Source organism: Myotis davidii, unplaced genomic scaffold (assembly GCF_000327345.1).
Source record: "Myotis davidii unplaced genomic scaffold, ASM32734v1 scaffold27, whole genome shotgun sequence".
Classification (NCBI taxonomy): Eukaryota; Metazoa; Chordata; class Mammalia; order Chiroptera; family Vespertilionidae; genus Myotis; species Myotis davidii.
The window spans coordinates 2,360,390-2,385,650 of record NW_006297821.1 but is presented as its reverse complement, the minus strand read 5'-3'; the positions used below and the strand labels follow the sequence as shown (position 1 = coordinate 2,385,650).

At 50.4% G+C, this 25,261-nt stretch overlaps 2 protein-coding genes across 4 annotated transcripts in view; both read right to left on the bottom strand.

Annotated features, from left to right (window-relative positions):
- Positions 1-1,112: 1,112 nt before the first annotated feature.
- The window catches only part of AP2M1 (adaptor related protein complex 2 mu 1 subunit), a 24,945-nt gene continuing 796 nt past the window's right edge, over positions 1,113-25,261 (bottom strand). Inside the window, exons 2-14 of one of the 3 annotated variants that reach the window (XR_001515541.1) lie at positions 23,843-23,959; positions 22,627-22,632; positions 21,856-22,121; positions 20,852-20,934; positions 20,446-20,451; positions 20,111-20,246; positions 19,884-20,025; positions 18,851-18,970; positions 18,623-18,758; positions 18,422-18,519; positions 17,835-17,946; positions 16,851-17,175; positions 1,113-1,126 (exon numbers count right to left, since the gene is read on the bottom strand). Coding sequence is in view for 2 of the 3 variants with exons in the window: in XM_015570408.1 (XP_015425894.1) it covers positions 17,041-17,175; positions 17,835-17,946; positions 18,422-18,519; positions 18,623-18,758; positions 18,851-18,970; positions 19,884-20,025; positions 20,111-20,246; positions 20,446-20,451; positions 20,852-20,934; positions 21,856-22,121; positions 22,627-22,632; positions 23,843-23,916 (1,314 nt within the window). In the remaining variant the exon portion in view is untranslated. Of the gene's footprint in view, positions 1,127-16,631; positions 17,176-17,834; positions 17,947-18,421; positions 18,520-18,622; positions 18,759-18,850; positions 18,971-19,883; positions 20,026-20,110; positions 20,247-20,445; positions 20,452-20,851; positions 20,935-21,855; positions 22,122-22,626; positions 22,633-23,842; positions 23,960-25,261 lie in introns of those variants that run through there. The other 2 variants (XM_015570408.1, XM_006773622.2) reach the window with 2 other exon arrangements.
- Positions 4,261-15,195, bottom strand: ABCF3 (ATP binding cassette subfamily F member 3). Its single transcript, XM_006773623.2, has 21 exons — positions 14,997-15,195; positions 14,622-14,769; positions 14,417-14,496; positions 13,968-14,014; positions 13,675-13,772; positions 13,454-13,576; positions 13,025-13,291; positions 12,653-12,733; positions 12,516-12,575; positions 12,364-12,420; positions 12,228-12,250; positions 12,068-12,123; positions 11,754-11,954; positions 11,581-11,657; positions 9,402-9,446; positions 9,185-9,317; positions 8,484-8,572; positions 8,289-8,380; positions 7,975-8,107; positions 7,705-7,792; positions 4,261-7,611 (listed from the first exon to the last, which is right to left on the bottom strand). Exons 1-21 carry the CDS (start codon positions 15,067-15,069, stop codon positions 7,453-7,455), a joined length of 2,130 nt encoding a protein of 709 aa, XP_006773686.2. The 5' UTR covers positions 15,070-15,195; the 3' UTR covers positions 4,261-7,452.

Sequence of the window (25,261 nt, the reverse complement as noted above, 5' to 3'; positions counted from 1 at the left end):
AGCTTTGATTGTTGTTGACCTCCAGGCCAATTGGCTGTGAGAATCAGCTGTGTCTACAGTGGGAGAACTTCTGTGCTGAAGTCACCCTTATGGGGCAAGACTTGCCTCAGTGGGGCTTTGGTGCTCACTGAGTCTGCCCCCTGAGTGTGTCCCTTCTGGATCTGAGGAGTTGCAATCTGGACAGTCCCACTCCAACCACTAGGCACACGGGCTCCTGAATCCCCAAAGAGGTGCCAATTCAGCCTCCGCCCGAGGCTACCCAGCAGGAGCTACGGAGAGATCTGCAGACTGTTCCTCCTTGTTTGGCGTCCGGAGGCACCCAGGTGAGGCCCAGCCGCAAAGCAATGCAAGCTGCTGTGGGGCCCTGAGCCCTCCCTTGGATGTTCTGATTCTCTCTGACCCAGCTGCAGCTTGCTAGGCAATTTTAGATCTCAAAGGGCCCGCCCATTCATATGCAAAAGCCTTGGGTGGGGCGGGGTCTCAGGGAATCCACAGGGCAGAGCAAACAGCTATGGCTGGTCCTCAGTCCCGCCCTAAGAGGCCCCGGGTCTCAGTGTCCCACGGTCATAGCTGCAAGCACCTCTGAGAAAGCTGCCCTCAAGTTCCACCCACTGCCAGACAGTCCAGTTTCTCCCCGTGTGAGTCTGGGTCCCCAGAGACTCGCCCAGAACTGGAGTCAGGGCCATCGGGAGCTTGAGACTACCTCCCAACTGAAAAAGACACCGGCAACCTCCAATGCCAGCCCTTTCTGCGCGCACCTCCGTACCTCTGCACTTTACTTCCACACCTCCTGAGTCTCAGTGTGCTTTTCTCTTTCCTTCTAGTTGTAGAATTTCCACTCAGCCAGCCTTCCTGTGGTTCTGGGTGATGTCTGTTTTGTCTTTAGTTGTAGTTTTGAAGTGGTTATTCGAGGTGGCAATTTCAGGTGTTTACCTATGCCACCATCTTGGTTTCTCCATATATTGATTTTTAAATCTACCTCTATGTATTACTTGGGACCCTTCAGTCTGCAGGCCAACACTCTACCCACTGAGCCAAACCAGCTAGGTCTTTCGCCCTTTCTATATTTACTAGAGGCCCGGTGCATGAAAAGTCATGCACTGGAGGGGGTGTCCCTCAGCCTGGCCTGCCCCCTCTCACAGTCCGGGAGCCCGCAGGGACAGGAGGCGACCCAGTGATCAGGGGAAGGTGATGCCCCCATCACACCTCTGCTGCTGCCACTACGGGCAGCACAAGCCTCAGCCAGCCCTGGTTACCTGCGCCTTGGGAGGCCCTGGGTGGCTGGGCAGCCGACATCTGAGGCTTGCCTGCACTCAGGCTGGCCCTGGGTGGCTGGGGCTGAGGGGACTGGGTGCCGCCATCTTGTGGCTGTGGGTGCTGCCATCTTTGAGGGCGGGGCAGTCAATTAGCATATTCCCTCCTTGTTGGCTGTGGGTGCTGCCATCTTTGCAATGGTGTGAGGGTCAATTAGCATATCCCCTCCTAATTAGATAGGATAATTTCCTTCTCCAACTGTGAGAAACTGGGCTCCCATTTTCCCTAACACATTTATCCACATGAATTATCCCTGTCACCACTGCCTTCTTCTGCATTCACATGCCCTTCTCACTCTTGTCTCCAATACTCTACACTGGGTTGCTTCCACCTGCCTCCTCAGTAAATACCCTCCTCACCCTAAACTTGCCCAACACCCGGTCCTGGGTCTTCCCCTCCTCAAAACATCCTCCTGCCAAAACCGGTTTGGCTCAGTGGATAGAGCGTCGGCCTGCGGACTGAAGGGTCCCGGGTTCGATTCCGGTCAAGGGCATGTACCTTGGTTGCGGGCATATCCCCAGTGGGAGATGTGCAGGAGGCAGCTGATCGATGTTTCTCTCTCATCGATGTTTCTAACACTCTATCTCTCTCCCTTCCTCTCTGTAAAAAATCAATAAAATATATTTAAAAAAACAAAAAAAACAAAAACATCCTCCTTATCCTGGCTAAAGTGGCTCAGTTGGTTGGGTGTCATCCCGGGCTTGAGAGGCCGCTAGTTTGATTCCTGGTAAAGGCCCATGCCTGGGTTGCAGGCTTGATACCCAGTAGGGGGTGTGCAGGAGGCAGCCACCAATGTTTCTCTCCCTCTCCCTTCATCTCTCTCTCTCAAATCAATAAAAACTTAAAAAAAAAAAAGACATGGAACAGACTGATGAATTTTAGAGGGAAGGCGGGAGACAATAACTGGGGAACTTATATGCATATGTACATAGCTGATGGACACAGACAATAGTCTGGTGAAGGCCTGGGAGGGGCTTGTATGGGGTGGGGTGGGGGTAATGGGGAACAAAACAAAGGGGACATCTGTAATACTATCAATAATAAAGATGAGTTAAAAAAATAATGTCCCCCTCACCCTGCTTGGGCTTTGATTCCCCAGGCAGGCTGCATTCCCACCCCAGAGCGCAGGCCATGCCCATGCTTGAATGTCCTCACCTCACTCAGGTTCTGACCTCATACTGGACCACCTTCCTATACAGATGCCCCCCTTGCCTTGTTAGGTTCTGACACCCTGCTTGAACATCTCCCATCTTGAACAATTAGGTTCAAAACACTTGCCTGAAAAGATTGAAGGTAACATGACCCTGAGTATGCCCATGGGCATGTGTGACATGAGAATGCCATCCATTGTATGAATATGGAACAAAGTTGAGAACAGCGATCTGGAGAGATGCGGTAAGTCTAGAGACCCAGATACCTCTGTTCTTGCCCCATCTCTGCACGCACAGAGGTATCTGAACCTAAGCAAGACACTTACCATCTTTCTGCCTCAAGCTCCAGTTCTGTAAAATGGGAATAACTCATCAAGATCCACTTAACGGATTATGGAGAAGACAAGGCCAAAGGAGAACATTAGTGAAAGCGTTCCTCGGTGTTAAAAATGCTGTAGCATGGGTTGACAAATATTTAATTTAGGGTTTCAAAGGCCTCTCTATATACAGTAAAGCAGAAATCACTTCCAAACCATCCATTTATTTAACATAAAGAAAATGAAACCTAGAATTACCAACAGGACATGACCTATGCATATTATTAGAATGGGCTTAAATTGCATGATTTCTACCTTACCCCATGTAACTCAGCAGGTGCCAGGCAGTCTCATGCCGCGCTCCTGCAAGCACACTTTCTGATGCTTGGCTCAGCAGATGAGGGCTGTGGATGGCCCTCCTGGGGCAATCATCTTGATGATGGCCTGGAGTGTTTGTACATGTGCTAGTCTATGTGTCTCCAGAGGAGGCCCCAGGCTGCCGCCCCCCATTCCATCCATGAAAATGACACCCTTTGGATCCACAGCTCTTTACAGTTCACAGAAATGTTTGTTCAGCTTACACGGGGCTTTGTCTCATTTAATCCTTCCAACTACCCAAAGAAGCAGGCAAGACAAATTGGGTTATACCCATTTTATGGATAAGGATAATTTGCTCAGGAGAGGTTGACTTGCCCAAGATGCCATTAGTGCAAGAGCTGTGCTAATCCCAGTGCATGACTTTTCCACGTTTTTTTCTTATTAATTTAACAAACAACTTCACGGACCACCCAGCGTGTCAGCCAATGCAGGTACTCCTACTCATCAGCTTGCTCTCAAGAGAGCTTGTTCAAATCCCCTACCTCCCACCCCTGCCCCATGCAATTGATGAGTTTTAATTGATGGAATGAACAAAACCATTGAGCAGGTCACACGAGGAGCTGAGCGGTAGTACAGCATGACAGTGAAGGTTGCACTCTAGAACCAGACTGGCCGGGATCCCAGTCCTGCCACACACTATGTCAACTTCCTGTTTCCTCATCTGTGAAATGGGAATAACAGGTTTGTGAAGATGGACTGAGTGAGTGTGGGCAAAGGACTTACGAAAGTCCCTATTGCACAGTAAGAACTCAATAAATATTTAGTACTGTCATTATTCCTTAGCATTGTCTTAAAAGGAAACAAGGCGAGGTTTAAAAACAAAAAGGTTCGCTTTACTAACAAACCTGTTCCTTAGGTCCCTAAGCTTTCAAGACTCTGGCCCAGAAAAAGGAGTCCTTCCTTGTTTGGGCAGGGCAGGCAGCCCCTTGCTGAGTTTGCACACCATCCTCCCTAGCCTTGTCCCCACCTGCACCGTGCTGACCCCGTGCCCTTAGGACTGGATTTTGATCATGACCTTCTGGCTGGTTTCTTGGTTTATCCCCCTTTTTCCTCTTCCAATATCATTCTCTACTTTTTCTCAAATAATCTCCCCCAAATACTCATTTCTCAAGCACTTTTATTGAGCACATGTCTATAGGCCAGGCACTGTAGATGCTGTGATGGGCTGCCAGGATGCCCTTTCAGGAATGGACTTGCTGCTTTAGCTGCAGGTGCTGATGGGAAAGTCCTTAGCTGTCAGTCCCTTTGGGGGAATTGTCTCAGCTGAAGAAAACTTCCTTTCTCAACTTCCCATCTTCTGGTAGCAGCCAGCATTCAAAGACTAGTCAACTCAGCAGATAAAGGCCTGCCTGAGCCATTGCCTCAACTCAGGACAACTCTGCAGTTACCCAGCTCCAGAAGGTGGGGCTGAGGCTTTCATGCTGCCCATTTTCTCCCTCTGCTCAATCCTGGTATTGGTCCCAGCAGCATACCCCAATAAACACTCTGCATGACGATTTCTTCACACTGTGTCCCAGGGAACCCAACCTGTGGCAGGCACCTAAGACAGAAAGACGAGCAAGCCATGGTCTGGCCTTCTAGGTTAACAGGCAAAGTGGGATCTACAACTTTAATGGCAGCAGCTTATAATGTGGGAAGCACTAGGTGCAATGAAGCGCACTTGGAGGGAGGCTAGGTTGAAGGGAGTCAATGGCTCCAGGTTCAGGGACCCCTAGAGGCCCTTCAGCCAGGTTGTGAACCCAGCCTGCTAGCCCGCTGGGACTTCCCCAGGTTCCATAATCCAGTCTGCATGTTCAGGCTGGTGCAGACCCATAAGCTGATGCTGCTGGAGGTGTTGTTTGGCTTGCACCTGTGGATGGGCCAGGCCCAGGCTTGTGGAGTGGCTTTTACTAGAATTTTACATTCTAAAATGACAAATTAACCTGGGGCATAGCCAGCAAGGGTAAACGGCACCTTTTCCCCTATTCCATTCTAAAATTTGCCTGGAAAACAGTGAGAACTTAGCCTGATGTCAGCAGGGCAGCTCCAACCTCAGCAGTTGGAAGGACCAGCTCCCCAATGGTTGGGTTATATGGGCTCTCCAGTGTGAAGGGGGTGGCTACTGTGATGGGCAGTCTGTGGTGATCAAGGGTGGCTTCCCACTCATGCAGATCAAATTTCTCTCCGCCCTGTGCTTTCTGGAACGGAGTTGACATTGTCTATATTTTCCCTCAAGACAACTATCTTCTGCCAGCTCTCCTCTTTTAACCTCCAGAAGTTCACCCAAACCTTAATGTAGTCTTTCTCAGCCGCTACAATTCATTTTCTCAAGGCCTGATATGTAGGCCTGTACTGTCATATACAGGCTCTTCCTATTTTGTTCATGGAATCATGACATTGGAAACCAACCTGAAAGAGGTCTTGAGAGCCTGGCAGGGCGGAACAGTCCCAGAGACTGGAAACTTACTCTCAGGAGGCAACCTGAGCTATTACAAATTTTCCTTCCTTCGAACCCAAACTTGTCCACCTCTGGAATCACTCAGAAAATCTGCTTTTCCCATGATAGTCCTTCAAATCAGACTGGCCACAGACAAAAAAATCACTTTATGAATCACATGTATAATGTGCTTGTCAGCTAATCCTCAACACAATCCTATCAAGAAACCACGCAGAGGTTTTCAAAAAGGTTAAGTGATTCCTTACACAGCTAGTATTTCTTAGTCTGGTGACTCCTTCTATCACCAGTACTGGCACTGGGACTTGATCTTAAACCCAACTCCAGTGCTCTTTGTATAAAGTCACTTACCTCCAAAAGCAGCAGATTCTGTCACAGAACCCTTCAGCTGCACTCCCACCAACTTTAAGGACTTGGGAGAACTCATATCAGGATTCACAAGCTTGTGTGAGGTGAAGGGGCTGAGCCTGGCAAACAGGTAGACACAAATCACACACCAGATGGCCCCTGACTGGCCCATCTGCAGGTGTGAGGTTGGCAGAAGTGATGGGGTTGTGAGAAGGCTCTTAGGAGCATGAGGATTCACAAAGTCACACACAGTTGGAAGAACCTCTCCTCTGGACTTCTGAAAGGGAGTGAGAGAGGCTGAGGAGGCAGGCTGATTCGTGGCTCTTCTGCTGTTTTCATTCATCCATCACTGCCTGTTCTATAGTAAATCAGCAGAGACTTCCTGTCTTTATTCTCCTTTACTCTAAAAACAGGTATCTCCCTCCACCTACCTGCACTATCATAACCTCACCAGCTGAGTTAACATTCCTTGGTTGAGCTTTGTGACTATAATTCTCCATGAAGCCAGCAAGTTGCTTCTGTTGACTGGTTTCCTCCATCATCATGGAGAGCAACACAATGTCTCTATGTCAGTGTCTTCTGTATAACAATTACATATAGCAGCTGAGCCCTCGAGAAGCAATATTTATAAATCCTATTACCTCTGTGAAATGTGGGGAGCTGGACGCCAACAGTGAAACATCCCACCCCACACTTAAGACTGCTTAATTTGAAAACAAAGTGCTCTATTTCTTCCCATTTTCAACTTCTTCCCAGGCCCCTCTTACATGGTTAGAGGGAAAAATAAAGAAACCACCCAAGCAAAACAGGGACAAAGACAATTTCTCTTCAGACCCTTCTGAAGGTCCAGATCAGAGGAGCAGGGTGAGCCTGGGCCAGAGACCATGGGAGAAAGCAGATGACAAACCATGTCTAAAACTGCAGGATTACAGAATCAGTTCACTCTCTTAAGCAGTGAGGCCGAGCCCACGCTACAGGGACAAGCACCACAGTGATGTAACACACTGCCCTTCATTCGACAGCCCAGTCCACTGCAAGGTCAGGCAGGTGACCTCTGAGCCCCTTTCGTGATGTCTCCTCCCAGGGTCAAGGCTGGTGATGCTATAACCTCCTCTTTGTGATTGATACAAATGTCACAGGAGAGTAACAAATCAGAGAGCCCACACCCCTTAACACACTGCAGCCCTGCCAGGGAACAGCAGAGATGAGGCAAGAAGATTTAATTTACACAGCAGCCACTTGGGGCCCAGTCAGAGCTGGGGCAGTGGAGGAACTATAACCCTAGAGGGTACCCTCCTACCCCTTCCACTTAGAAGACCAGTCCTCACAGACCCTAAGATGTGGTTCTCTGGATTGTGCAGAGCATGCTCCAGTCAAAAGGAGAGATTTAGGAATAAGGCTGTCCCCAAAGTCAGGGGAGGTCCGTGGCCTGGAGATGGTTGCCTACATGGTGGCCCAGGGGTCTGAGAGACCAGTCCATGTCCTGGGCATAGCCCTCAGCTTGTTGGGCCTAGAGGAAGCCCTCACGGCGGAACTGTTCCTGGAGAAGAGCACGGTACTGGTCAAATCCCCCCTCGACCCGGGTGACGCCGCCTCCTTCGCACACCCACAACTCCTGGCACACCAGCCTGATGAAGCGCTCATCGTGGGATACCAGAATCACGCCACCCTGAAAGACAGGAGACCAGAGGCACTCAGGGGGTTGGGGGGCTAAGGAGTGCTGAGGCCTGGGAAGGAGTGGGCATTATGAAGACACACTCACCCTGAAATTGTTGAGAGCACGGCCAAGAGCCTCAATTGTCTCCATGTCCAGGTGGTTTGTGGGTTCATCCAGAATGTAGAAGTTGGGGCTGGAAGGCAGAACCCAGGAAGGTGGATAGTTATGGGGAGTTGGAGAAATCATGAACTGCCCTTCATTCAACAGCCCAGCCCACTGCAAGGTCAGGCAGGTGACCTCTGAGACAAGAGAATCATTTTCTACTAGGCTAGAGGGGGACAGGGAGGGCAAGAATTCTAGAAAATAAGGCCTCACCAGGGCATAGTCATCTGAGCAAAGGCTACCCGGCTCTTCTGGCCCCCAGACAAGCTGGCAACAGGGCGCACAGCCAGTTCTCCAGAGATGCCATACCGGCCCAGCTGGTGACGATACTCCTCCTCAGGCCGTCCTGGAATAGGCCCCATTCGATCATGGCCCAACGCCCTCCCTTCACCCTCTCCCCAGCCCCACCTTCAAATACCTCTGTCCTTACACCTAGACTTTGTTGGGCTGCTCAGCACCTCCCCAAGGAGGCCTAACTGTAGGCAGCAGCCCTGGGACTTTCTCCTGAACCCCAAGCCCTAACACACCAGGAAACTTGCGTGACAGCAGCTCCACAGCACTGACGTTCAGGTCCAGCTGTTCTACGTGGTGCTGGCTGAAATAGCCAATCTTCAGATTCCTGCAGTCAGCAATGAAGGTGCAAGAGGGGATGAAAGGCATGACCATAAAGAATGTAGCTACAAGTGTACAGGTAGTTGGGAGAGTGAAGGTGTCGGCCCTACCGGTGAGCATGTCTGATGCCTCGAACAGGTGTTAGGTCCCCCATAAGCAGCTTCAGCATGGTAGACTTCCCAGCCCCATTCTCCCCAACCTATAAGAAGAAACATGAGACCTTTAGAGTGTACATGTAGAGGACACAAGGAAAGGAAATGAGAATTGGACTTGGGTAGTCCCAATGACTCTTTCAACAACTAAAATATTTTTCAGAAATTTAAGAGAAAAATGAAGGAGGTAAATAAATATGTAAAGAGAGCCTAATACCTGAGTAGCTACTAAGTGCTGGGGCTTTAATTCTCCCAATAACCAAGGGAGGTAGACATTATCTCCATTTTAAAGATGAGAAAACTGTTTAGTAATAAAGCTGGGAAATGGCAGAGTCAGGATCTGAAGTCTGACCCTGAAGCCTATACTCTTTCCTCTATGTTCCATGGTTTGAGAAAACTGAGAGCAGAGACGAGCAAGACAGAATACTGCTTCAAGTATTCATAAAGTACCAGATGCCAGGCTTTCTTTTCACCTCTGCAGGGCAGCCCTGCGAGGCTGGAGCATGGGGACAGTATAAGTATAGCCAAGTCCTTGACTCAGGCCCCAACTCTTGCCCAGTGGACCTCTTTCCCCTGCAGCCCGAGGATCTGGGCCAAACCCCAGCATGTGTTGGGGTGGGAGAGTCCCAACTCCTGGAACAGAGAAACAACAACCATACCACACAGATGCGGGATTCAAGATCAGCAGAGACGGAGAGACGGCTGAAGATGACGTGTTTAGGGTCATAGTAGAAATCCACCTCATCTAGTTGCAGAATTGGTGGTGAGAACTTCTCAAACCCATCAGGGAACCTATGGGAGGGAGGGTGGGGGTGAACAGCACTGCAGTGGCCAGAAACAAGAGCTTCCAACCAGCCCCTCTGGTCCAGCACTCACTTCATCACTACTTCCAGCTCCTTGTCCACGGGTTTCAGCTCTGGCCTGAGGAAAGAGGGGGCACTCTAGATGTATGACTTTCATGTGTTCCATCACACAAGAAATATATGCTCAGAGAAAACTTAGAAAACCTTTAAGTCCCACCACCCAGATAACATTCTTATTTTCGAGGACAGTTTTGTACTACATAACAAGGTTAACAACAGACCACATACATGAGGATGGTCCCATAAGGTTATAATGGAGCTGAAATTCCTATCACCTAGTCACATCAGAGCCAAGTCATAATGTATAGCACAAGGTCTGTGGTGATGCTGGTATAAATAAGCCTACTGCACTGCCAGTGTATAAAATACAGCACATGTAATTATGTACAGCACATAATACTTGATAATGATAATAAATGACTATGCTACTTATATACTTTTTGCTGTAAATATCCTTTGTCTACTGCATCTCTCTCATTTTTTAATACATATTTTTATTGATTTCAGAGAGTGAGATAGAAACATCAATATGAGAGAAAATCATTGATCAGCTGCCTCCTGCATGCCCCCTACTGGGGATCAAGCCCGAAATCCAGGCATATGCCCTGACCAGGAATTGAACTGTGACCTCCTGGTTCATGGGTTGATGCTCAACCACTGAGCCATACCAGCTGGGTCTTACTGTAACTTTTATGTTTAGTTACACAAATAGTTACCATTGTATTACAAATGCTTACAGTATTCAGCGAAATAACATGCCGTACAGACCTGTAGACTAGGAGCAATAGGCTATAACATACTGCCTAGGTGTGTAGTAGGCTATACCATCTAGGTTGGTGCACTCTATGATGTTCACACAATGACAAAATTGCCCAACAACACATCTCAGAACGTATCCTTGACATTAAGCAGCACATGACTGTACATTCCTTTAGTTTACTAAATGCTGGAAAAAAATAGTATTATTCTTGTTGCAGCTTTTTGTCCTTCTAGTTAACATATCATGATGTACGTTTCAATGTCATAAAAATCCTAAGCCTTATGATTTTAGGCTCTCCAACACCAGCACTTCTAGAAATGTTGTTTTAAGATTAGCAAAACAAAAACAAAACAAAAAGATTCAACCTTCAATGTTCACCACCCTTAGTTATCAAGGAATGCAAATCAAAACCACAATGAGATAACATGCCACACCCACTAGGGTAGCTAAAATTAAAGATAACCAGCCAGAGCGGCTCAGGTAGTTGAGTGTGTGCACTGAAAGAAAAGGTTGCCTGCTGATCCCAGGTCAGGGCACATACCTGGGCTGTGGGTTTGGGGCACATAAAGAAGGCAACCCATTGATGTTTCTTTCTCTCTCACCATTCCTCTCTAAGCATGCCTTCATGTGAGTATTTAAAAAAAAAAAAAAAAAGACAGCCTAGCCGGCGTGACTCAGAGGTTGAGCTTTAGCCTATGAAGCAGAAGGTCACAGTTCAATTCCGGTCAGGGCATACGTCCAGGCTGTGGGCTCGATCCCCAGTGTGAGGCTTGCAGGAGGCAGCTGATCAATGATTTTTCTCTCATCAGTGATGTTTCTATCTCTTTCTCCCTCTCCTTTCTTCTCTGAAACCAAGAAAAATATGTATTTTTTAAAAAGTTAAACATAGAATTACCATATAACCCAGCAACTCCACTCCTAGGTATGCATCCGAGAGAATAGAAAACATATGTCCACACAACTAGTACACAAATGTTCATAGCAGTATTATTCATAAGAGCCAAAAGGAGAAAACATAAATATCCATCAACTGATGAATCAATAAGCAAAACATGGTATTATCCATACAATGGAATATTATCTGTCATAAAAAGGAATGAAGTACTATGTGCTAGTACATAGATAACTCTCAAAAACATTATGTTAAGCAAAAGAAGCCAGATACAAAGGTCGCATTGTATGATTCCATTTATATTAAATGTTCAGCATAAATAAATATACACAAACAGAAAGCAGATTAGTGGTTACTAGGACCTGGGGGCAAGATTAACTCTTTGAGAACAGTATAAAACTTCTTACTTTTTTGTGGGGGAGGAAGTTCAAGTTGTTTTCTAGAAAATGGGAGGCCTATAATGGGAGGGCAAGGATGGCCTGCAAAATGAGGCCAGAAATTAAGAGAACAGGAGTCAGGGCCATTGGACATTGTACTCACAGCTTCTCCAGCATCTTGAGTTTACTCTGTACTTGAGAGGCTCTGTTGGCATTGTAGCGAAACCGATCAATAAAAACCTGCAGGTGGATGAGTGCAGGCATTGGTCAGGCTCCCTCACTCCCTGCAAATCTAATACCCCTGAGATGGGGCCCTCAGCCCTGCCGGCTCCACACCTGGATATGCTGGCGATACTGCTGCTGTGCCTCATATTCACGCTGCTGGTTGAGCAGTCGCTCCTGCTTGCTTTTGATAAAGGTCTCAAAGTCTCCCCGGTAGCCATCTAGCCGCTGGCTGTGCAGGTGGATGATGTCTGTGGCTATGGCATTCAGGAAGTTTCGGTCGTGGGAGACGACCAGAATTGTGGAGGGCCATGTCTGAGGGGTCACAGGACAGCAGGCCCAGTTTGGGAGGGCAGTCAGCTCCCAGCCCCTAGATGTCTTGGAGGCAGACTTCCCCCAAACCTACTCCGGCACCTATAGGCACTCACCTGCAGGTAATTCTCCAGCCATAGGATGGCCCTTACATCCAGCATGTTTGTGGGTTCTAAAAAAGTGAACACGTTTGGGAATGAAGGGCTAGAGATGTAGGAACGTGGGTGTTGCCACCTTTCCTCACCCTGAAGTTAGGGTGTCACATTTCAAACTTACCGTCTAACAGCAGAAGATCTGGCCTATGGAGAACAAGAACGCAAAGCTTGAGGATTTAGCTCAGAGATCCATTGCAAACCCCTAAGTGCCAAGGCCCATCCTCCATAAAATCCACATACAGGCCCAGAAGACTCACCTAGCAAACAGGGCCCGGGCCAGGGCCAGCCTCATCCTCCAGCCACCTGAGAACTCCCTAAAGAAAGAAAGAGCCGCATGAGAGGTGGGTGCTCACCAGCACAGGGGCAGAGCCAACAGTATTCACAGTCAAGAATGGCAAGGGCCACTCACCGGGTGGGCTGCTGCTGCATTTTAGGGGTAAAGCCAAGTCCAGCAAGAATGACTGATGCCCTAGAAGTGAAGAACCCAGTTGGAACAGGTAACAGAAGGGAAAGGTGAAATGTGAAGAAAGGGGGAATTTCAAATACCTGGCAGGTGCCTTGTCAGCCTCAATCTCCTCCAGTTTGGCATAGATTTCTGCCAGCTGTGCAGCTTCTGAGCCCTCAGCCCTGGGAAGGAAATGGAGGGCAGAGCAATCAGCCTGAGTAGGGGCAGTCCAAGAGGATGTCCTGTACCCCATGCTGTTGGAAAGCAGACCACTGGCTGCCCTGTTGCTGGGACTAGAACAGAGTACAGGAAGGACGTGCTCACAGCATTGAGGACCTTGGGCACTGTGGAAGGAACAAGGGCTTGAGAGTGCTAAGTTCTAAGCTCCCCTGCTCACTAGGATGGGCATGTGAATTTTGGATTATGACACTACGGCAGGCACTCTGTGAAGGAGAGCTGCACGGAGCCTTCACCTGCCAGCAGCAACCTGGGCACTGAGCTCCCGCTCCCGCTGCAGGAGGTCTTCCCGTACAGTGTCACTCTCCAGCACACTCTGCAGGGCAGGGGTGTCATCTCCAGCAACCTCCTGCTCTACGTGCAGCAGGGAAATATGGGCTGGGACTCGCAGGCTCCGGGTGGCCAGCATCTTCAACAGTGTTGTCTTCCCCAGCCCATTCCGGCCCACTAGCCCATAGCGGCGGCCCCATGCCAGGTTCACATCTGCACCAGCCAGCAGCACCCTGCAGGGGCAGCAGGAAGAAGACAAAGGGTGCTCTAGACATCGGTGTACTGCAAGTTTAACAACAGAAACCTAACGTTACTTTTAGCCCCATTTAATCTCTCCAAATTCTCCTTTATTTGGAAAAAGAAAAACATCACACGCCCCACTGCCACTTCCTCACCTATCGCCAAAAGACACGTCAAAGTTCTCAATTCGCACATCGTAGGATTTGTTCTTGCCAGATGATTCCAACCGACTCTCCTTTCTGCTGCCTGCCTGGCTGGCTGATGCCTCTTCCAAGACTCTTTTAAAAGAAGAAATGGATGGCTTTTGGCACTCCCAACCGCCCTTTCATCCCTGTAGAGACTGTTCTGCTCTCTTAACCCTTTTTGCTAAACTCACAGAGGGTTGCTGGTCTTGAGTGTGTCCTTCTCTGAACGTTTCTCCTGCTTTGCCTTTAGTCGAGCCTCAGCCTTCTCTAGCTTCTTTGCATTCACTGTCTGAGGGTCCAAACAAAACCATTTCACCCTCGGGTGTAGGCTCAGAGAGAGCACCTCAAGTTCACCCTTTCAATTTATCCATGGTGAACAGAATTAAAGATTCGGAAATCCCCCAGAAAGATATTCCAGTATTTAGAGACCGTCAACTCCTACCCCAACCATACACAGCCCCCTCCCTTTCGTCCTCCTCCTCACCGAGGACTGTTCCCTCTTCAGCAGCCCTGGAAGGTTGGTGCCACAGTCTGTAGACGAGAAGAAAAGCAGTCACCTTCTCCCTGAGGGAAGGGAAACTAATATTTTGAGTAACTAATATAAGCCAGACACAAAGCTGATAAGCAACTCTAACACGAGCATGCAGTTGGTTAGTAAGTCACAAAATCGGGGGTGGGGAGTGGGTGAACCCAAGTTTGTCCAGCTCCAAAGCCCATATGCTTCATACCATTGCCAAGAGCTTGGAGAACCCTCCAACCCTACTCCCTGCATCAATGGGCTCTTTTGCCTTCAGTAAAGACATCAACTAGCTTCTACAATCTTGTCCTATGGAAAAGAGGTGCCGGGAGTTCTGAGCTCCAGGAGGCAGGCGGCTGGGGCCTCGCGGCGGAGGACAGGAGAGGGTAGCTAGGTCAACCTCCCCTCATTCTCACCGTAGTTCTCCGTGATCTTTGACAACTGGATGGGGGCGTCCAGCAGCACCTGGCTGTTTCCCTGGCTCTGCGGCTCAGCCCTGCACGGCAGGGACGGCAAGCGCAGTTAGGGGGTGAGGACAAAGCTCCTGGGCCATCAGACCTGACTCCCTCCTGCCTCCCGACCGACCCTCCCCCCCCTCCCCACACGCCCCCCGCCACGTACAGGCGCAGAGTGTTGTACATGCGCTGACACACGGCTCTGATGCCCGCGTCATCCTTGCTGTCCCCGGACACCTCTTGCAACAGTTCCCCCACAGCTTCCACCAGGTCGTCCACGGACTCGAAGTCCGCGCTGCCGCTGTGCAAGACGCCTGGGCGGGGCGGGGCAGGTCCAGGAAGACACGGGGCAGGGTGGGCACACAAGCAGTTTAACCCCGGGACCGCGACCCGAGTCCGGGCTCCGGACCCATCCCGCCCTCGGGACAAGAGGTCACACAGAGGAGAGGCCCAGCAGCGGCCCCCGGCCCCGCCCTCCCTTAGTCTTTCCCACCCGACTTCCCCTTTGGCCTCCCCAGCCCGCGGATTCGGTTGGGCTCACCGGTTACGTAGTCGAAGACCTGTCCGTCAATTTCGGGAAACTCGCTCCGCAGGATTTCAGCGCAAGTCGCCATGTTACAGTCCGGCTCCCTTCCGCGCAGTCGCGGTGAGACCCCGGCCAAGGCCCACCCCTGCCCTTCCCCCAAAGCGCGTCCCTCCTTGCACGGCGCATGCGTAGTGGTGACATAAGCAAAGCGTGGATTGCGCCGAACCCGGTGGGCGGGGCCGAAAGAACCGTGCGCGAGCACCACTGTGTCTACGCCAGAGCTGCTCTCTGCGCTTGCGCAACGCCTTTTCCGCTGAGAAATTAGCCACACGTGCGGCCCTCTCCGCCTTCTGGGAGGTGGCGATCCGGAAGGCGGAGAACTCGAATGTCCAAGGTTCAGCGGGTGGGAACCGCCCGAGAGACCGGCGGTGGGTCGAGCACACCTGTCTTGCCAGTCTGCACGCCTGAGCGGGTCCATTTTGGAGCCAGCCGAGATGTTTGCTGACTCACGCTGGTTCCCGAGCTTTCAGAAGCCCCCTGCGCAGTTTTGTGCAGCCCCGGTTATTATGGTTCCCAACCTTTATGGGCTGGTCTCAGCCTGGAAGCTCACCTGCTCTGCTCGTGTCTTGCAACTCAATACAAGCTATGCCTATTCCACCACCCCAGGGCACAGCCTCACTCTGCCAGAGGGCGAGAAAACCAGGTGAACACAGCCTGTATAAATTCATTGATATTCTCTAATTCTACCTAAACCTAAAGCAGACTTTTCTTCGGCCTGAATCTCAGTAAGTAACTCTGAAGACTACTTCCTTTCCCGGATTCTCTCAGAAGTTAATGATGCTACTGTTTTACATTTAATGTGAACACTCTTCCAATCCTGCTCTAAAATTACATTAATTCATCCTTGTGAGGAATCAGTCAATCCTAATATTTAAAATAAATCTATAGAAGCTATTAGAGCTAATAATCACTTTATAGGTAACAATGGGAAAGAGAAATTCGGAGGGGGGAAACTATGTACTGTACAGAAATATCTGGTTTCTTCAACATTGCAAGAGCTGAGCAGAACCTGTGGTTTATAAAATTTAAGAAGCATTCACCTACAATGGACCTTGTTTGGATCCAGATGCAAACTATAAAAATTTTATAGGACACTTGAATTAAGTATGTACACAGATTGGACATGATATCCATGAACCGGACATGAGTTGATTGTTGAAATTGGATGAAGGGACATGAGTGTTCATTTCATTTTGCTACTTATGTTTTTTGAAACTTTCTAATAGATTTTTCAGATTCAAAAAGGCTGAAACCAAGCAAGTAAAAACTGGTGAGGGTAAATCTGCTCTTTTATCTGCCAAAAGCTGGAGTGAATTAGAGAAAGAATCTCTACCCTTAGGGACCTGGGGCCAGGTGGGGCTGCTGGCCCTTAAAACTGTTTTCTTCTCAGAGAAGACAGGAGACCTGGGGTGAACACAAATCAGGATTAAGGACTGGATGGCCTTGGAGGGGCCTAACAATTGAGACCAAGACAAGGGAAGAACCCTTGAGAGAGAGGTCAAAACAGAAAATTGTACTCAAAGCAGGTAGTGTAAGACATAGGAAGAGCCGTCCCACCAGTTCCCATCCCCCTGCATCGACACAGCCAGCTACTCCACTCTACAGAGTTTATTGGGTCTATAACTGGACAAAGTCACACGTGTACAAAATGAAGCTCACACTATCCCAAAGCAGAATAGGGATTGAGGGCTAGGGATCCATTACTAGCTGTTGGGGGAGCTCTGAGGTGAAGGGCAGCCAACCCTCCCACTTGAGAGATGTGGCCACAGGGGAGGGGAGGAGAAGCCCACCTGACTTTGGTCACAGAACTCATTGGGCCAAGACAGACGGATGGAGAAGCAGGAGCCCCATAAACCACCTTGCCCAGGGAGCCCAGGGACAGCTCCACCTGTCCTACTTGCGATGTGGTTGGTCCAGACCTAGACTCAGGGGCTGGTGCAAAGGAAAGGCAGCAAAGCAGGAGGGAGGAGACACTGATGTGTGGTGGCCTCACTAGCAGCTAGCAGCGTGTCTCATAGATGCCACTTCGGCCAATGTAGCGCACCCATTTGATGACATCGTGGTCGCTGTAGTTCAACTTCGGTTCAAACACCTTCAAGTAGCGCACCTTGAGGCCAGAGGGCGCGAATGGCACCTGGGCAAGGGACAGCTCGTTAGGAATGTGGCCTTCCAGTCAGTCTCTCTCTTCTGGGAAGTTCTGTAGCCCCGCCCTACCTTTACCTCCTTACTACAGGTGACTGAATGATTAGTGTCCTGAAAGAAGTCGAGGTAGTGAGGGGGTCCTCTAAAAGGTTACTAAAGAATAAAGCATATCCAAGAGTAACCAGTAATCATTTGGGTTTGAAGTCAGGTCCTGCCTGTGATAACTTGAATCAATTCCTTTAATCTGCAGAAAGCAGCAACCAAAGACCTGACTTAGAACATCTCAATATTATGGACTTAAAAAATAAGGTGGAGAAAATTGTATGTCTAACATATAATTTGCACAAAGCAACGTCAGCCCATTTTCCTGTAAGTAAACTTTGTGTCTTATTTGGCATTCAAGCAATCTAAAGCTTTCCAAAGAATTATCTTACAACAAGCCAAAAGAAGGTAAAGATTTTTGTTAGTGTGAATAGCAATTTTAGTTGGAAGCCTGAGGGGAAAGAAATGGCTCTATGAATTAAAGTCACTTCCCCTCTCAAGGCCTCAGTTTGCTCATCTGCAGGTAGTAGGTATAAAGATTGATCTGAATGACTTCCAAGATCTTTCCCAGCAACCCTGCTATGGCTCTCGGCCCCTCCTCCGCCATACCTCAAAGTTCATGGAAATGGGGGGTCGGGCCCACTTCTTCTTGTCATTGGTGGGCAGCAGCTCAATCTCTGCGCTGATCTGCGATTCCTTCATGCCTGCCATGCGCTTGATCCTAGGAACACAAGAGCCATGGGCAGCAAGTGCTGCTGGAAGGTTGGAGGAATTTCGAAGGGGGCGGGGAGGAAAGAACCCAGGAGCTTGTGGGAGGTGTTAGGACAAGAAAATGCAGGGAGGACCTCGATTACCACTTGCTACGGAACCTTGGATCTGCTGTTCCTTTAGCACTGTGGGCTGCAGGTTCTGCTGAGACACGTGGTCATGCCATCCCTTACTGTTTACTTCACAGACATAGGAAAACGTAAGCATCCTGATAAATAAGTGCAGGTGTGCACCCAAGTGCAAACAGGTGGCACATTCACATCGGTACAGGGTGAGAGCAAGTAGAAGCTCCTGGAGAAGCAAATAGGCAATCCCCTCCCTCCCCGAATAAAACACATACACACTCAGAGGACGAACAGTAAAACTGAGTAAGAGGGTACATCGAGGCTTCTTAAACCCTGTTGTGGCCTCATGAAGGAAAGACTCACTTCCACACGATGGCGTTCTCACTGGCCTTGTACTTGGCCTTCCCCTTCATGCAGATCACCTGCACCCCACTTGTGTTCAACGGGGTTGGGATCCTCACCTAGAAGTAACACCCCTGTCAGGGAGCTCTGTCAAACCCTGACATCAGCTGCTTTTATTCCTGAAGACAAGTGCTGCTTCCTCCCCAAGTCCCTTGTCCTCACCTCAATCTTCTGAGCCAGGAGTGAGGGCTTGAAGTTGGACTTGATGACCACCTTGACTTCAAGCTTGGTGCGCCCCACTTCCCGCACCAGTGGGATCACCCGGAAAGGAAGGATGATGTCCTTGGTGGTGCGATACCTTTAGGAGTAGAGAGCAAGGTTGTCATAGCAGAGTCTGTCCTCTTTCCTCTCCCCACTTTTTGCCCTTGCCTCCTCACATCCCAATGGCACCTCATGAGCTCAAACTCTCCATCTGGTGGGATGAAGCTGATGCTGCGTTCAGAGTCAAACTTGCTGAGTCGCACACATTGGTGGAAGGTGCAGTCATCAATGGCAATTGATTGCTTCCCGCTGCAAGAAGGGGCACAAAGTGTCATAGGTACAGGGGAGTGGCAGGAGAGATTTAGGCTGGAAGGCTACCCCACCCACAAAGGCTTTCAGAGCCTGGGTGAGGTTTCCACTATACACTATCAAAAGCTGTCAGGAAAGGAAGACCTATGTAATACTTTCAACAGTAAAGGTTTAAAAAAAACCCCAAACCTGTCAGAATACAGCTTTCTGACTTAGGGGTCCCTGCCCCATAATTAGGGATCAGTGGGAACTTTGCAAGCTCACCATCTCTTGAGTGCTCTGCTGCTTAGGACCTAGAGGTTTCAGGTACACTGGGCAGAGGCCATCAGTATATACTGAAAAGCCTCGGTCCTGGGGACCAAATATAGGGGCTTACTCTCTGAGTAGGATGACGGCAATTCCCTCATCTTGCTTAACACATTTCGTACCGCTCAGGAGTTTTCTCGTGTTTCGCACGCCATCTGTTAAGGACCGCTCACGAGTGTTCTTGTTTTTCACGCCCATGGAAAAAGGAGCGAATCTAGATACTTATGTAAATTTTGTTTGGTCCCTCTTCATAGAGGAAAATGTTTACGCAGTACCATACGTTAAAAAAGTACTAGGAACTTTGTTTAATTGTTTTTGTAAATAAAAATGTTATAATTATTGAAAAACAACACCTAAAGTGCATTATGATGATTTAAATAACGTGCAGTTTGCCCAAAAATGTGCGGTCCCTGGCGTATGTCTTAGAGATTTCTATGCGGTACGCAATGTGTTAAACACAGATGTCAAGAGCAACTAGCCAAGTACATCCTTGGGAAGAGGGAGTCTACAATACTACAGAAATGTCCAGAAAGAATTTGTGATTCACCAGGCCCCCCTCAACCCTCCAAGGTCCACCCACTCCCACCAGCTCCCCTGCCTCAGGCACCTCTTGCTTGTTTCATCAGCTGTGCCTTTGCCCTGCTTCTCAATTACAATCTTGTCATTCATCCCAAACTTGCACTCAGGCATGCCACTCAGGTAGCTCTTCATCACCACCCGCCCCGACACATGGGCGCTCAGCACCTGCCCTGGTGATGGACAGACAAATGGAAAAGCTGATCAGGACCAGGACCTTGCCCGTTCCCCTCAAGCTTTATCATGAGAGGCTCTCACCCTGCGGGGACATGAGGAGGTTCACACTCTCCAGCACATCCAGGAAGAGCTCGTTCCGGCGATACTTGATGCCCTCCCGCCGCCAACCAATCTGCCCAGTCACCTGGCTGGTGATCTGGGATTGTTCTTCTTTTGTCTACATGGAAATAGAGACAAACAGCAATGGCCTCACTCCTCTCCACTTTTAATCATCCTGTCTGTATCCGCACTCCATCCTCATCCCTCTTTCCTTCTAGGCCCCGCCCTGAAACCCATCTTCCCCCAGAGGCCCAGTGGGGAAGGACTTAGAGAAAGGGAGTAAAGCTGCCAGGGGAGAAGTTGAGGGAATACCTTACCTGATGCTGGAGGCCACAGGACCAATGTAGAGCCCACAGGAAGCCGTAGGGTAGCACAGATGGGAAGAGACAGGCAGAAAAGAAGGCTATGAGGCCTGGATCCTAGAGGAGGGTCCAAACTCTCTCCTCCTGAGGAACCAAGGCCTCCAGAGCAACCCCCTTCTTCCTTCCCCCAGTGTAGAAGGAAACTGCTTGATCTGTATTCCTAGTAACAGAGATGCTGAGTCAGTTGCACCTCGGTTGGGAAAGGGCCATATGGAAACATAAGCCTGCAGTCATGGCAGAAAGATCAGACCAGCACTTCCTGTCAAAGGCAGCTTCATGAGTCAGCTAGGACAAGGCTCAGGGCCCAGCTGGGATGAAGGGGTTGGGCTCCACCCGGACTGTAGCTGTATAATTCGAATACCTGGCTCTTGATGCCCTGCTGGGTAATGAAGGTTTTCAGCGCGCCTGTCTCTGAGTTCTGTGGATAGCCAAAGTCCAGGATCTCTGCAAAAGGAAGGGAACCATCAGGTCCTGGAGAAAGCTGAAGGCTCCTTCATTCCTGTCCCTTCCTTGGCCTAGACATGTCTAGCCACACAGCTCCAGAAGGGTGTGGGACCACCTGCAGTAAAGTCTTCTAGCTTTGTAGTATTTACTCTGGGATTTGTTCTTCATAAGAAAATGTCATATTTTGCCCTGGCTGGTGTGGCTCAGCTGGTAGAGCACCATCCTGTGCACCAAAAGGTCCCTGGTTCAATTCCTGGTCAGGGCACATGCCCAGGTTCTGGGTTCAGTCCCTGGGGTTGGGATGCATGTGGGAGGCTACCGAACAATGCTTCTTTCCCACATTTATGTCTCTTTCTCCTCCCTTCCTCTCTCTAAAATGTCAGATTTTATCAAATGGAGAAAATCAGTAGAAGAGTCACGTGGTCAGTGGGTGCGAGGTCAAGAAGCACTGAGCCTTAGAAAACGGAGAGATGTTGGGAAGGTGGAATGACTCTGTTCACTTAAACCATACCCTACAGAGGAGCCAAGGTAACAATGCAATGCACTTGAGGGGCCTATAATACCTCACCCTCCTCCAGGCTCTGAGGCAGATGTTGAGATGGGAAGCTGGAGGGACAGTCATGAACTAAGGCCCAAACCACAAAGAGGGTGAAAAGTGCTTACTGCAGGAGTCCCAGCCACCAAATCCCAGTCAGGGTCCCAGCCCCATGAAAGACCTCCTCTACTCACTAGTGCCTATTTCTGTGTTCTACTTCAGAGCAGACTTTAGGTCTGGATTTGGATTAACCTTCCCAGGGCTCAAAAGACCACATAGTCAGGAAAGAAATTTCAGAAGGCACTGGAGCTTCAGACCTGCTCCCACCTCCAGGCCAGGCCCCATCAGGTTCATCCCCACCCTAGGCCCACCACTCCGCGTCTCACCATCCAGCAGCTCATATATGAGCACAAAATTGTTCTTGATGTTCTCCTCGCTGATCTTGCCAAAGTAGGCAGCCATTACGTCACACATCTTATAGAGGAATTCGAAGACCATGGCAGCATTGACATTCTGCTTGGTGACAGCTGCCAGCCAGATGTTGGACCGCTTAACATGGAAGAAACTGGTGCGAGCGATGTTGGTGACGGGGCTGCGCACCTGTTGCCGGGCATGGATAACATTGACCCGGAAAGCGTCCACTGCATTCCTCCTGAGGAAAAGGGCAGACGGGCTGCTCAGTACTCAGGCAAACCTCACTCTACAGGGATCAATCACAGCTACTAACAGATCCCCACTTCACTGCTGAAGTCTGACACATACTCTAAAGCGCCATGATAGGAAGACAGATGTAAACTGAATAAAGTGAGGTCGGTCCATCAAGTTTAGGGATGCCCCCAATTTCCCAGCTACCACTTCTCTAGCTTCCCAGTGAGCTCCAGGCCCACATGAGAGAGACGCAGTCTTCCCACTAGTAATCCCACCAATGGGGAAGGCTGGCTCCCCCACAAGTTAGACAAAGCCTGCATGACTTCAGAGGAGGCTCTAATCTACTGAGGGAGAAGCACCAAGGAGCTGTGGAGCTGGGCCACCCATTTCTGCCTGGGATCCAATTCCAGGGCAAGCTCAGGGAATGAAAAAGGATGAAGAAAACAATGATGGGGGGACAGGACACCCCACCCACCGGTGCCTGGGTGGCAGCTTAACAGGCTGCTTACCTATTGCTATAGCAGCCAATGAGATGGGATGAGAGAAATGACGCCAGCAAGAAGAGGAGAGTGACAGCAACGAGAGAGAGGGTTAGACACACAACACACTGGGGTAGGCAGCACACACCATGAGGTAAAAACAGACAACAGGCAAGGGGTGGAGAGCACGGCAAGGCATGCATGATGGTGTATGCCCTGGCCTTGGCTTAACCAGGTCCATGCAGGGCCGGAGCAGGGTGCAGATGGGTGTAGCCAGCCAGGCTCAGGCAAGCCAGGTGTTGCCACATCTTTAGCTCATGCCCCACCACCAGCCAGTGGACAAATAGCCACAAAGGCCAGTCCATCAGCCTAGAAGCCAAAAGCCAACGAGCTGGGGCACTGTAGCAAGCCCATTCTTTGACTGTCTACCCCCAAGATCTTTGAGGAAGAAAAACAGGGCCTAAGAAAAACGAACCGAGGAGCCTAGCCTCATTAGACTGCTGAGGCTAGGCCATGTCCTCAGGAAAGAACAGTGGCATGCACGATGGGGCAGAATGAAAAGGAAGGCTGTGCCCACTTGTAAGGTCTGTGGGACCCAGAACAAGACGCTATTCTGGGTCTCCTCTGATAGGTCAGGGAGTGCCTTTCCTTCCGTGACCCAGGGAGGGCCTCAGTGCTCACAATCTCTCCTCTAGGAATGGCCCAGAGGAACTGAAAACAGCTGAGTCAGCAGCCTGCCTCTTTCTGAGAAAGGGAGTGGAAGAGGATTTGGCAGCCTGGAAAGGCTTTCAAAAGAATCCAGTGAAGGTTCTAGTCAGGAGAAGGGCTTTTAAAGGCAAGACTTAGATGGATTAGTACCTCCAGCCTGGCCACTAACTCCACCCAGGAGACGTCTCCCTCCTCCTCAAAGGAGGAATCAACCTGCCCAGGCAAAAGCACTCCTCCCAGCAACCAGGTCTGTCACTAAGGGAAACAGGAGGCAGGAAAGGCAGCAGTTCCTAGGACAGTGAGGGCCCCATCATTCCACAGGTCCCACCTGGGGGCCAGCACTGGTTGCCAGGCCAATACTACCAGACCTCATGGGAGCCAGGCCGGACATGTTGAGCTTCCAGGATGCAGAAGGGGAGGGGGTTGGGTTAGGGGTGGGAGTGGTCCAAGTCAAGTGACTGAGAGGAACAGACCTAATTCTGCATGCTGGGGAGGAGGGATGGAGGTGGGGCACAGCTGGCTCAGCCAGGGGACTCACCCGATGTCATCTCGGTAGACCCGGGAGATGAGCACCTCCCCCTTGTGATTATAGATGAATAAGCCTCCAATCATGGCGGCAGCTCAGTCTCCACAGCCCATCGCTCTGAGAACAGACCTAGGACAGGCAGAGGCAGGGTAAGGAAGGCCTCAGAACCCCTGCCCACATCCACTGTGGGGCTGTGCAGGTCACAATCTGTGTGTTTTTTTCCTCACTCAACCCTCCAGCAAGTGACCCTGCAGCCCATGCAGGCATGCTCCTCCCCTTAGCCAGGCTCCAGTTCCTGTTTATCCCACACTGGACGGGAGAAAGAAATGGTGAGGGACTTGGGCCCAGGATACTAAGGCCATCTTGATCCTCCCTTTTCTGGGGCTCAGCCCAGAGAGTAGCCCCGCCCCCTCTTCACAGAACTGAGCTCAGCAAGGATCCTTTTCCGACTCTCAGGCTCTCACAGGGAGTCCACGGGAAGGCCTGCCCGTGGCTGCAGGAATGGTGGCAGCAATGACTCCCGTGGGGCAGGCCTGGGGCTCAGGGACAGCCCCAGGAGCACCAAGTCTCAGTCGCCACTACCCTCCGAGAAGGGGCAAGACCTGAATCTAGGCATTCCGTGGAAGGGTGTGCAGGATGGGCGGAGGAGGAAAGAAGGGAGGCCTTAGGCCCTGACTGACCAGTAGACCCCAGTGTGGATCCAACCTCCCCCAGGCAGTCAGATAAGCAGGCGAAAGGGCAGAGGAGAAAGGTCCCAGCCCTGCAGAGGACACTTACACGACCCAAGCTGCTTAGTAGTTATTCTTGGCGACCTCCCCTCCTTTCAAAAAGGGAGGATCCCTCTCAGCTCCCAAGTACAATAAAAATAAGGCGGGGGTGGGGGGTGTGGAGTGGGGGGGAATGCAGGTCCGCAAAGTTAAAGAGATCCTTCCAGCGGAATTCTGCGATTCCAGACCCACTTCCGGCCTGAGTGCCTACATGTGAGGGGCAGGATGCCCAGACTATCTAATTATTCGGGTCAAACTATCGCAGGCTGTTGGCGAGGGCAAAAAGGGTTCGTTTAGTTCTAGATGTCCCGGCTGAGCCCTGGTGCTCATGGCACAGGGGGTACTTCAGCAGGCTTTTCTAAACTGTAAGATAAAGCCCATTCCTATGGCCACCGAGGTCTCGCAGACTCGGCGAGAGGTCTCCGGAGGTGGCGGACACGACCCAGGCCTCGGTCCCTGCGAGTCCAGGAGGGGAAAGGCAAGATGGAGGTGGAGCCCGGGCAAGGAACCAAGTTCCCAGGCATCAAGGCTCCGGGGGGAGCTCGGGCCCCGGGCAGGCGCGGAATGAATGTTGCTTAAGCGGGGACCCGGGGACCCGGCAGCGGCGGGCAGAATGCTCAGGTGCCCACCGCAGCTGCGGGTGGGGCCCAGGGAGCGGGTTCGG